At 45.0% G+C, this 12,616-nt stretch overlaps 1 protein-coding gene across 1 annotated transcript; it reads left to right on the top strand.

Moving 5' to 3' along the window:
- Positions 1–2,849: 2,849 nt before the first annotated feature.
- On the top strand, positions 2,850–5,046 carry LOC121482330 (small integral membrane protein 10-like protein 2A). Its single transcript, XM_041740215.1, has one exon. It carries the CDS (start codon positions 3,474–3,476, stop codon positions 3,678–3,680), a length of 207 nt encoding a protein of 68 aa, XP_041596149.1. The 5' UTR covers positions 2,850–3,473; the 3' UTR covers positions 3,681–5,046.
- The last annotated feature ends 7,570 nt before the right edge of the window (positions 5,047–12,616 follow it).

Genomic DNA, 12,616 nt, shown 5'->3' with positions numbered 1-12,616 from the left:
TTTTTCAAATAGATTTTATTTTATTTTTTTAAGATTTTAAAAATTGGGGATCCCTGTGTGGCGCAGCGGTTTGGCGCCTGCCTTTGGCCCAGGGCGCGATCCTGGAGACCCGGGATCGGATCCCACGTCGGGCTCCCGGTGCATGGAGCCTGCTTCTCCCTCTGCCTGTGTCTCTGCCTCTCTCTCTCTCTCTCTCTGTGACTATCATAAATAAAATAAAATAAATTTAAAAAAAATTGTTTTAAAGATTTTATTTATTTATTCATGAGAGACACACAGATAGAGAGGCGCAGAGACACAGGCAGAGGGAGAATGCAGGGAGCCTGACGTGGGACTTGATCCAGGGACTCCCGGATCACGTCCTAGGCTGAAGGCAGGCACCAAACCGCTGAGCCACCCAGGGATCCCCAAGATTTTATTTATTTGAGAGAGAGAGTGCACAAGGTGGGGAGCAGCAGAGGGAGAGGGAGAAGCAGACTCCCTGCTGAGCATGGAACCCAAGGTGGGGCTTGATCCCACAGCCCTGAGTTCATGACCTGAGCCGATGGTAGATGTTTCACCAACTGAGCCACCGAGGCATCCCTCAAATAGATTTCAAATAACCAGCTCCTTTGATGTCATCTTCCCACTTCCACTCTCCATACTTAGAGAGTGAAGGTGCTTCCTCCAGGAAACTGGCTTCTGCCTCTGCCTCACCTAGGCTTTGCCTGAGATTTGCTGGGCCCTGGTGCCCTCCCGTAAGACTGATCCTTCAGATGGAGCCCATCTGCATTCATTCAGACAATTTCTCAAACTCTTGGTCCTTTATCCTCACCCTTTCTACTAATTTTATGAATGAATCTACTTGGTACTTCTTTCTAATTGCTTCTATTTAATTTGGAGAGGTAAACACCTGTCTTCAATTTGGTGTCTTCTACTACAAAAGCCTTCAATTACATTTAAATCTATTATCTCTAGACCCAATATAGCAGTTAAAAAAATGTGTTCCTCCCATATGTACTAAGAGTGGGTGATACAGATAGAAGACTTAAGGTATATGCACTCTATCATGGGAAAGAAGAGCCAGGAGACTTGTACACTTTCCTAAAGACAATAATTTTAGCCTATTGCTGTTTATAGTCAGTATGTGGTGTGAGGAAGGAGGCATTTCCTTTACTTAATGCGTCACTACAGACTATTTTGTCTTCTCTGGTTTCTCCCAGGGTAATGGTTGAGATTTTATCATTTCCAGGCTGCTTGTGTTGTTCTGCCTATCTTAGGCAAAAATTTTATTTTTTTTAAGATTTTATTTACCTATTCGTGAGAGACACACACACAGAGAGAAGCAGAGACACAGGCAGAGGGTGAAGCAGGCTCCACGCAGAGAACCCGACATGGGACTCGATCCTGGGTCTCCAGGATCATGCCCTGGGCCAAAGGTGGCACTAAACCGCTGGGCCACCGGGGCTGCCCTTAGGCAAAAATTTTAATATAAAAATAAGCAAAGGGGCCAGGACTTACTACTAGGCATCCATAAGGAATAATACCTAGCCCATAAGGTATCAACATGGAAAGATATGCAAGATAAATTATGTTTAAAAGCAATTGTCAGGGTGCCTGGGTGGCTCAATCTGCTAAGCGGACAATTCTGGGTTTCTTCTTGGGTCATGATCTCAGGGTCATAAGATCAAACCCTGTGTGGGGCTCTGTGCTCAATGGGGAGTCTGTTTGTCCCTCTCCCTCTGCTCCTCCCCCTGCTCGCTCTCTCTCTAAAATAAATATATAAAACCTTTAAAAAAGCAATTGTCAGGGCAGAAGGTTTATGATTCCATTTTTTGCTCTGTGACTTGCGTGTGATATATGTATATGCCTTGCTTATTAATATATGTAAATAATTTTTTAAAAGATTTTATTTATTTATTCTTGAGAGACACAGGGAGGGGGGCAGGCAGAGACACAGGCAGAGGGAGAAACAGGCTTCATGCAGGGAGCCCGATGTGGGACTCGATCCCGGGTCTCCAGGATCAGGCCCTGGGCTGAAGGCGGCGCTAAACCCCTGAGCCACCCGGGCTGCCCCAATATATGTAAATAATTGATAAAAACATATACCAATCTGTTAATAGTCTTTCTGATGAATTGTACCATTCTTATACTATATTTTTATAATATTTCAAGGTTTTACAAGTGATCAGTAAAATAATACTAAAAGATTAAGAGATTTAGAAAAGTTGCTTGGCAACTTAATTGATAATTAAAGTGAATGCAAATCAGAGGAGTCATGAATCTTAATTATTACCTTACATATTGGTGAAAAAATTTCAAGATTAACAATGTCGTATACAGCCCTGGTCCCAAAACTTTTTTGATCAACCACATGTATTAAAAAATAGAACTTCTTTGACCTCGAACACTAAACATATATGTTTATGTGATTGTTTGTGTAAATAAAAACGGGATTATATTCCTCATTCTTTTCTGCCACTTGAAAATTTATGCTTACAGTAACATTCCCTGCAACAATGTTTGGCATAAGAAAAACTGGAAACATTTAGAATGTTCATCAATAGGGGACTGGTTAAATAAATGATTGAACATTATTAGGCAACATAGATGTTAGGGTAGTGATCAGTCGTCCAAGAGAGTGATATAGTTATATATTATTGACTCGGAAAGAGCACTGTTTGAACATACCAAGTCTGAAAGTATATACAGTAAACGGAATGGTAGTTCTGGCGGGGGCGGGGTGAAGAATGTGAAACTAAGCAGGGAATCGGCTTCCCATTGTTCTTATTGTTTGTACTGTTGAAAATTTCTAACCGCTTGTTTGCATAACTTTTCCCATTAGAAAATACTAAAGATCTAAAACCAAATTTTCAAAGTCGTTTGAATAATTACAGCAGAAGGTACACATTTTACAGTTGAGAAAATAAAGAGGTTTTGTGTGTTCCTACTAGCTCACAGTTGAGGATTGAAAAAAAATTCCTAAAGGGATTTGAGGCAACAGGAAATGGGTTCACGCTTCTAAGCCATTGAAGATCATGTTTATGAAGGAACTCTTTTAATGTTTGGAGCAAGTTTCGTTTTGTTTCCATTAAAAAGGACCACCAGGAGGAGAAAGCCCAGTCTCCCGGGAAAGCCATGCGCCCCTCCTCCTTCCCTCCCTCCTCGGCCTCCAGCCTCTGGTCCTCCCCCCGCCCCTGGTCCCCTCTCCCTCCCAAATCCAGGGGCTCACGCACTCCAGCGCACCGCTCGCCCCCGAGGCAGCTCAGCCTGGCGGCCCGGCGAAGCACCAACAATCACGGATCGCCGCTGCCCGAGAACAGCCAGGAAGGAGGGCGTGTGCGGTGCAGCGCGGCTAGCGTCGACCGGAGCCCAGTGGGCCCCCCACGCGGATTGCCCCCGCGCGCATCCCTCGGTCCGTCGATCGGTGGGTCAGCACTGCTGGCTGGAAGCCCTGGGCTCCCTGCACTCGTTTGGGAGGCGACACCAGACCGATGGCGGCAGCGGCGGCCCTATCGGGCCTGGTGGTGCGGCTGTCGCGCTCCAGGGCGGCTCGTGGCTCCTACGGCGCCTTCTGCAAGGGGCTCACGCGCACGCTGATCATCTTCTTCGACCTGGCCTGGCGGCTGCGCACCAACTTCCCCTACTTCTACGTGGTGGCCTCAGTGATTCTCAACGTCCGCCTGCAGGTACATATTTAGAGCAACTAACTTTGTGGATTTCAGGAGGGGGGAGCCTGGCAAGGATGGCTGGCTTCCACCCAGCGGCCCGCCCGCCCTAGGGCACAGCGCGCAGACTGGTGGGGCAGTCTCCCCACTGCCTGCCTTATCTTTTCATGTACATGGGTGGCTGGAAATCATTTGTGGAAAGTCTACCGAATATCCAAAAAAGCCACATAGAATGAAAAAGTGATTCATCAGGAAATAGAGAAACAGGAAAGAACTCTAAACTGAAAGTCTTCAGAAATACTCGAGAAGTTCTTTCAGCCATAAAACGCAAAACAGCCAGAACGGGAGGAACCTTCGAGCCACAGGATGCTAGAAGTGGGTCGGGGGGGAACAAGAGGAAAGGTTACTCAACCGAAAGGTAAACCTGAACAGCACAACAACAGCCCCGTTAGGAAGCAGATCTTCCCAATTAGGATAAGATGTGAACAGACTTCCAACTGAACGGAATGAGCAATAGATGGATTGAGTTAGAAGCTGGAAGAAATTAACAGCGTGATCTGAAGGGCAAACGCTTCTTCATCCCAAAAGCCAAGGCAATGGCTAACAGAAACTACAAGGGGAAACAAGTATCTCAAACTGTGCAAGGAAAGCAGGCTTCGGAGAGGAAGCAACCTCAGTCGTGGCCGGGTTTTGAAAAGCTGCCAGGAGTGGGAGAAAGGGAATCCGCTCCCACACTAATTTGTGCAGCAAAACTCTGCGTCCACAGAGACCAGTCATCCCGTTCAGCTCTGCTTTGCATTGAACCATATTTGAAGAATCACTTCGGCGGAGACAGAAGTTACAGTTTTCCATTTTTGGACCAAATCTGTCAGCGAAGCAGGGAAGACTTCATGATGGTTATAGAACCGGATGGGAACATTAGCCACTTTCACAGCGCAGAGTCCAGGCAACAAGTGAGAGGGAAAAGAGGAATTGGAACTGGGCTGGCCCGGGGGCGGGGGGGTCTCTATTCTCATAAAGCAGGAAGTCCAGATTCTGTCTCTAGTTGAAATAAGGCAGATTTAGGGATCATATTATTAAAGTGAACAAGGTAGCTAATGGGAGATTTAAAAATAGTGATTCGGCCATACTGAGGGAGGGGGAGGTGCTGGAACAGCAGGAAGACAAAATTCCTCATGTTATCAAGTCAAAAAAGAGTAATTAAAGCATGTTCTTAAGGAAGAAAGGATGTAACTGCTAAACAGGTGTAAACATTTTTGCCTCTGGCTTGGGAAACCGAGCTGAGCAGGATGGGCAGGGATTTACTACTTTTCATTATATGCTTTTTTTTAGTATTTTATTTTATTTTTTGAAAACTAGAATTGCTTTGATTAAAAATTAAAACTTAATAAAAACTGAATTGACTGCAAGTAGAAGGAAATTTGGGGGGGTAGGAGCTGGGGATGGGGACAAGGCCAAGGAGATTCTGCCTTCCTATCTTTCTGCAAAAGTGTATGTGCAGAAATGTATGTGTATGTGCCTCATACACATGAGTGTATGTGCCTCAAATGTTCCTGAACATTTCCATGAAGTACGATTTTTTGGCTTCTCACACCAAACTTAGACCCCAGGGAAAAGCTTTAAAAATAAAAATGGGGCAACCCGAGTAGCTCAGCAGTTTAGCGCCGCCTTCAGCCCAGAGCGTGATCCTGGAGACCTGGGATTGGGTCCTGCATTGGGCTCCTTGCATGGGTCCTGCTTCTCCTTCTGCTTGTGTCTCTGCCTCTCTCTCTCTCTCTCTCTCTCTCTCTCTCTCTTTCTATTTATCTCTCCCCCCTCTCTCATAAATAAATAAATAAATAAATAAATAAATAAATAATCTTTAAAAAAATAAAAATGGCTGGGACACCTGGATGGCTCAGTGGTCGAGCATCTGCTTTGGCTCAAGCTATGATCTCCAGGTCCTGGGATCGAGTCCCACATTAGGCTCCCCACACAGAGCCTGCTTCTCCCTCTGCCTGTGTCTCTGCCTCTCTCTGTGTGTCTCTTATGAATAAATAAACAAAATCTCTTTAAAAAATTAAAATTAAAAAATTAAAGTGGCCAGTAATCTTCAAGTAGCCCAGAACCTCCTCACTCTCTGAAACTGCACATTTCTGCAGTGCCTTAGTTAAGGTAAAAATATACATTTATTTATTTTGTAAAACTCACAATTTTTCAAAACCGTTTTCCAGGTTTATCAAGGTGTAAGTGATATATAACACTATGTAAATGTAAGCTGCACAGACTGTTGGTTTGATACACTTCTACACTGTGACATGGTTGCCACCAGCATCAGCTGACTTCTCCTTCACATCACATAATTACTGTTTTTTTTGTGGTGAAAACATTCAAGATTCGTCTCCTACTTGGTAACTTTCTTTCAAGTATATGATAGAATATTGACTGATCTCAACGTTGGGACTTAAATCCCTAAAGTTTCTTCATCTTTGTTTTTTAAGATTTTATTTATTTATTCATGAGAGAGAGAGGAAGAGACACAGGCAGAGGGAGAAGAAGCAGGCTCTCTGCAGGAGCCTGATATGGGACCCTATCCTGGACCCTGGGGTCACACCCTGAGTCAAAGGCTGAGCCACCCAGGCATCCCAGTTTATTCATCTTCTAAGTGGAAGTCTGTACTCTTGGATTAACATCTCCTCACTGGCCCCCGCCCCCGCCCCTCTGGTAACAAGTCTCCTACTCCGTTTCTGAGGGTTTGGCTTTTTTTCAACTCCATGTATAAGTGAGATCATACAGAATGTTGATGGACACTTTGACGATTGCCTCCAGATGTTTAGACGAGGTGCTGATTTTTTTTTAAGATTTCATTCATTTATTCACAAGAGACACAGAGAGAGAGAGAGAGGCAGAGACACAGGCAGAGGGAGAAGCAGGATCCATGTGGGGAACCTGACATGGGACTCGATCCAGGACTCCCAGGAGTCACCTGGGGGCCCGGCGAAGCAAAAACAATCAGGGACGCCGCTGCCCAGAACACCGGGAAGGAGGGCGTGTGCGGTGCAGGCGGGCTAGCGTCGCCCGGGACCCAGGGGCCCCCCACCGGTTTGCCCCCGCGCGCACCCCTCGGCCCCTCGACGGGGGTCAGCACTGCTGGCGGGAAGCCCTGGGCTCCCTGCACTTTTTTGGGGGCGACACCAGACGAGGCGGCAGCGGCGGCCCATGGGGCCTGGTGGTGCGCTGGCCCCGGGCGGGGGCCCTAGGGCCCCTTTTGCAAGGGGTCACGCGACGGACCTTTTTTCCGCCGGCCTGGCGGCTGGCACCAATTCCCACTTTACGGGTGGCCTCAGTGTTTCCAACGTCCGCCTGCGGTACATTTTTAGAGCAATAACTTTGGGGATTTCAGGGGGGGGGAGCCTGGAAAGGGGTGGCGGTTTCCACCACGGCCCCGCCCCCTAGGGCACCGCGCAACTGGGGGGCAGTCTCCCCACTGCCTGCCTTATCTTTTCATGTACATGGGTGGCTGGAAATCATTTGTGGAAAGTCTACCGAATATCCAAAAAAGCCACATAGAATGAAAAAGTGATTCATCAGGAAATAGAGAAACAGGAAAGAACTCTAAACTGAAAGTCTTCAGAAATACTCGAGAAGTTCTTTCAGCCATAAAACGCAAAACAGCCAGAACGGGAGGAACCTTCGAGCCACAGGATGCTAGAAGTGGGTCGGGGGGGAACAAGAGGAAAGGTTACTCAACCGAAAGGTAAACCTGAACAGCACAACAACAGCCCCGTTAGGAAGCAGATCTTCCCAATTAGGATAAGATGTGAACAGACTTCCAACTGAACGGAATGAGCAATAGATGGATTGAGTTAGAAGCTGGAAGAAATTAACAGCGTGATCTGAAGGGCAAACGCTTCTTCATCCCAAAAGCCAAGGCAATGGCTAACAGAAACTACAAGGGGAAACAAGTATCTCAAACTGTGCAAGGAAAGCAGGCTTCGGAGAGGAAGCAACCTCAGTCGTGGCCGGGTTTTGAAAAGCTGCCAGGAGTGGGAGAAAGGGAATCCGCTCCCACACTAATTTGTGCAGCAAAACTCTGCGTCCACAGAGACCAGTCATCCCGTTCAGCTCTGCTTTGCATTGAACCATATTTGAAGAATCACTTCGGCGGAGACAGAAGTTACAGTTTTCCATTTTTGGACCAAATCTGTCAGCGAAGCAGGGAAGACTTCATGATGGTTATAGAACCGGATGGGAACATTAGCCACTTTCACAGCGCAGAGTCCAGGCAACAAGTGAGAGGGAAAAGAGGAATTGGAACTGGGCTGGCCCGGGGGCGGGGGGGTCTCTATTCTCATAAAGCAGGAAGTCCAGATTCTGTCTCTAGTTGAAATAAGGCAGATTTAGGGATCATATTATTAAAGTGAACAAGGTAGCTAATGGGAGATTTAAAAATAGTGATTCGGCCATACTGAGGGAGGGGGAGGTGCTGGAACAGCAGGAAGACAAAATTCCTCATGTTATCAAGTCAAAAAAGAGTAATTAAAGCATGTTCTTAAGGAAGAAAGGATGTAACTGCTAAACAGGTGTAAACATTTTTGCCTCTGGCTTGGGAAACCGAGCTGAGCAGGATGGGCAGGGATTTACTACTTTTCATTATATGCTTTTTTTTAGTATTTTATTTTATTTTTTGAAAACTAGAATTGCTTTGATTAAAAATTAAAACTTAATAAAAACTGAATTGACTGCAAGTAGAAGGAAATTTGGGGGGGTAGGAGCTGGGGATGGGGACAAGGCCAAGGAGATTCTGCCTTCCTATCTTTCTGCAAAAGTGTATGTGCAGAAATGTATGTGTATGTGCCTCATACACATGAGTGTATGTGCCTCAAATGTTCCTGAACATTTCCATGAAGTACGATTTTTTGGCTTCTCACACCAAACTTAGACCCCAGGGAAAAGCTTTAAAAATAAAAATGGGGCAACCCGAGTAGCTCAGCAGTTTAGCGCCGCCTTCAGCCCAGAGCGTGATCCTGGAGACCTGGGATTGGGTCCTGCATTGGGCTCCTTGCATGGGTCCTGCTTCTCCTTCTGCTTGTGTCTCTGCCTCTCTCTCTCTCTCTCTCTCTCTCTCTCTCTCTTTCTATTTATCTCTCCCCCCTCTCTCATAAATAAATAAATAAATAAATAAATAAATAAATAATCTTTAAAAAAATAAAAATGGCTGGGACACCTGGATGGCTCAGTGGTCGAGCATCTGCTTTGGCTCAAGCTATGATCTCCAGGTCCTGGGATCGAGTCCCACATTAGGCTCCCCACACAGAGCCTGCTTCTCCCTCTGCCTGTGTCTCTGCCTCTCTCTGTGTGTCTCTTATGAATAAATAAACAAAATCTCTTTAAAAAATTAAAATTAAAAAATTAAAGTGGCCAGTAATCTTCAAGTAGCCCAGAACCTCCTCACTCTCTGAAACTGCACATTTCTGCAGTGCCTTAGTTAAGGTAAAAATATACATTTATTTATTTTGTAAAACTCACAATTTTTCAAAACCGTTTTCCAGGTTTATCAAGGTGTAAGTGATATATAACACTATGTAAATGTAAGCTGCACAGACTGTTGGTTTGATACACTTCTACACTGTGACATGGTTGCCACCAGCATCAGCTGACTTCTCCTTCACATCACATAATTACTGTTTTTTTTGTGGTGAAAACATTCAAGATTCGTCTCCTACTTGGTAACTTTCTTTCAAGTATATGATAGAATATTGACTGATCTCAACGTTGGGACTTAAATCCCTAAAGTTTCTTCATCTTTGTTTTTTAAGATTTTATTTATTTATTCATGAGAGAGAGAGGAAGAGACACAGGCAGAGGGAGAAGAAGCAGGCTCTCTGCAGGAGCCTGATATGGGACCCTATCCTGGACCCTGGGGTCACACCCTGAGTCAAAGGCTGAGCCACCCAGGCATCCCAGTTTATTCATCTTCTAAGTGGAAGTCTGTACTCTTGGATTAACATCTCCTCACTGCCCCCGCCCCCGCCCCTCTGGTAACAAGTCTCCTACTCCGTTTCTGAGGGTTTGGCTTTTTTTCAACTCCATGTATAAGTGAGATCATACAGAATGTTGATGGACACTTTGACGATTGCCTCCAGATGTTTAGACGAGGTGCTGATTTTTTTTTAAGATTTCATTCATTTATTCACAAGAGACACAGAGAGAGAGAGAGAGGCAGAGACACAGGCAGAGGGAGAAGCAGGATCCATGTGGGGAACCTGACATGGGACTCGATCCCAGGACTCCAGGATCACGCCCTGGGCTGAAGGCAGGCTCCAAACCGCTGAGCCACCCAGGGATCCTAAGGTGCTGATGTTTTAGTGTTGGTCATATTAGAGAGCAGGTGTTCTAAACTAAATGCCCCCACATTAGTATAGGGATGCAGGGCAGGCCACCCCAAGATGAGCCATTTTGACATAAACATCACTTTGAGTCAAAAGCTTTGAGAACCCAGCAAAAGCCGCAAAAGCTCTTTATCTCCTCCTCAACTGCCTGCCCTTATCGGGCAGAGAGCTGGGAACAGAGTATCCTCTTTACCTAAAAAACTTATCTGTATAACAGAGCAACCTTTGTTTTCCAAACATCTCTCCCCTTCCTGCTAATGGTCTTTCTCCCCTTTTCTTTTCAGATCCTACCCCTCTCCTGAGCTCCTAGAGGCCTTGTGTTGCCTCATTGTTTCTGTAATCTCCTGTCTGTGTGGGTTCCTCATTGGTCCACCATTAAACTTGACTTTCTGCTCATCTGTCTCATGTCAATTTGATTCTTGGTGGGAGGGGGGGTGGTGGTGGTGGCAAGAAGTCCTTGAGGGTCAGAGGAACTTCCTCCCCAACAGTAGGAGCTTGGTTCAATAAAAATAGCACAACTATGCGACACCTGGGTAGCTCGGCAATTGAGCATTTGTCTTTGGCTCAAGACGTGATCCTGGATTACCAGGATCAAATCCCACATCTAGCTTCTTTCATGGAGCCTGTTTCTCCTCCCTCTGCCTGTGTCTCTGCCTCTCTCTCTCTGTGTCTCTCATGAATAAATAAATAAAATCTGAAAAAAAAGATAGCACAACTATATAAAGGAGTACCATGTAGTCTTTTAAAATAAGGATTTTTTTATCCAAGTGGAATTAGTCTAATAGGTGGGAAATCAGAGGCAGAGAGAGAAGCAGGCTCCATGCAGGGAACCCAATGTGGGACTCAATCCCGGAGCCCCAGGATCATGCCCTCGGCCCAAGGCAGGCACTCAGCTGCTGAGCCACCCAGGCATCCCATGATGATGATTAGTTTTTAATCATGTTTTTATTTAAATTGTGAGACCTTTATATTTTTGGTATAAGATTCACTATCTGGTGGGTGCCACAGATGCTAGAATTTGGGGAAAGCTTACAGTAGGCCCTTGATTCCCAGAAGCCTCACCTTGTACTTCAGGGCCCTATGCTGGTCATATAAGAGGCTCAGATGGAGCTCAGACACTTACGGAGGATTTGAATTCTAACCAAGGAAACTTGATTTAATAAAATATTAAAAGCATTATTTATACCAAATACTCAACATAAAAGCAAATCAGTTCAATGTGGAAATTGTAACTAATTAAATACCACTTTCTTCCTAGAAATCTATCTTGCCCATGAACAAAGATCAAATGCATACATTTCTAAACAGTAAACAGTTTATACTTTTTAACTTGCAAAGAGCACAAGCTTTTGGTTTTGTGTTTCACTTTTCAAGTTATTTCCCCTAATTCATTGCAGGGATAATTTCTCTCACCTCACAGCCAAAAAAAAAAAAAAAAAAAAAAGACAGGCAGTGTAACTACATCATCCTCAGATTTATTAACTTACTCCCTTCCGTGCTCATCCGTCCTTTGAGAGCTGAATATCTCTGGCAACCTTTACACTGGCTTATTGTAGTTCAATGCAGTTCTCTTGAGCATAGCTAACACTACCCTAGAGCAACAGACTTTAACTCACACTTTCCTATGGAATTCTCTGAAAGCACCAGATGGGAAGGGGCTCCTCTCTTACATGCCAAATATTTTCTCCCTTGACTCTATCATTTCCTCTTCCCAGGGCCTCTCCTGATAATACCAATCATCTGATTTGAGAGGCACAGATGCAGATTCCAGACCGGGGACTTCCTCAGCCTGGGCCTTCTCTTGTGACCCTTGACCCACCCCCCTCCTTGGACACAATTCCTAAACTGCCTTCAGACTCAGACTGGTTCTGGTCTGAATAAACGACTGGCATGGGCACCCTTCTCCAGAAACTTAAAGAGACTGTCTCTGGCATCTTTGTCCCCAGTGTAGGGGTAGAAGTGGTTGGAGAGTTACAAACATTGTCTTTCAAGACATGACTTAACCAGAAATCCCCCTTTTGATGTTTTACTGCGAATCTAAGAGCTGCACTTAAAATCCTTCTCTTTCCATCACCTGTCTTTCTACCCTAAATACTGCTGAGGCCTGGAGTAATGAATCCTGGGAATTTTCAGCAGTTCCCAAAAGTTAGGGTGTTAAGTAGATAGAAAAGTAATGTAGAGTATAATAACCTTGTCCTCCTTAAATTCCTAGCAGGTACAAACAGCCTTCTTCCATTCATGGGATTCCAAAAATATTTCCTCCTGGCATAAATTAATTGCTCAGTGTACAACCAAGAACTACACATATAAGCATTCCTAGTCATCCTAATTGGAGATGAGGTTTTGGGGCCTCTGTTTATAGTTCAAGTTCTCCCAGTCATGATCCTTAATTGCTCTAGCTCTGCGACTATCCCAACTTGATACTGACGTTCTGCAATACCATGACCTAAATGTTGAATTCATCACCGCCACGCTATCCTATTTACAAATGGAAGAGGTGAGAGAATTAAAAAAGCAAGTAAACAATCATCAGGGACACACAGGTAGAGGGTACAGTCCTGATTTCTGCAAAAGCCACGAAGTGGTCCTGTCATTTAT

The sequence above is a fragment of the Vulpes lagopus genome, chromosome X (genome assembly GCF_018345385.1).
Source record: "Vulpes lagopus strain Blue_001 chromosome X, ASM1834538v1, whole genome shotgun sequence".
In the NCBI taxonomy this organism is placed as follows: Eukaryota; Metazoa; Chordata; class Mammalia; order Carnivora; family Canidae; genus Vulpes; species Vulpes lagopus.
Note: the sequence above shows the minus strand (reverse complement) of the source record. Positions and strands in the feature narration are given on the sequence as shown.

Coding starts and splice junctions, on each gene's coding strand:
- LOC121482330 (XM_041740215.1), top strand. CDS start 3,474: ATGGCGGCAGCGGCGGCCCTATCGGGCCTGGTGGTGCGGCTGTCGCGC.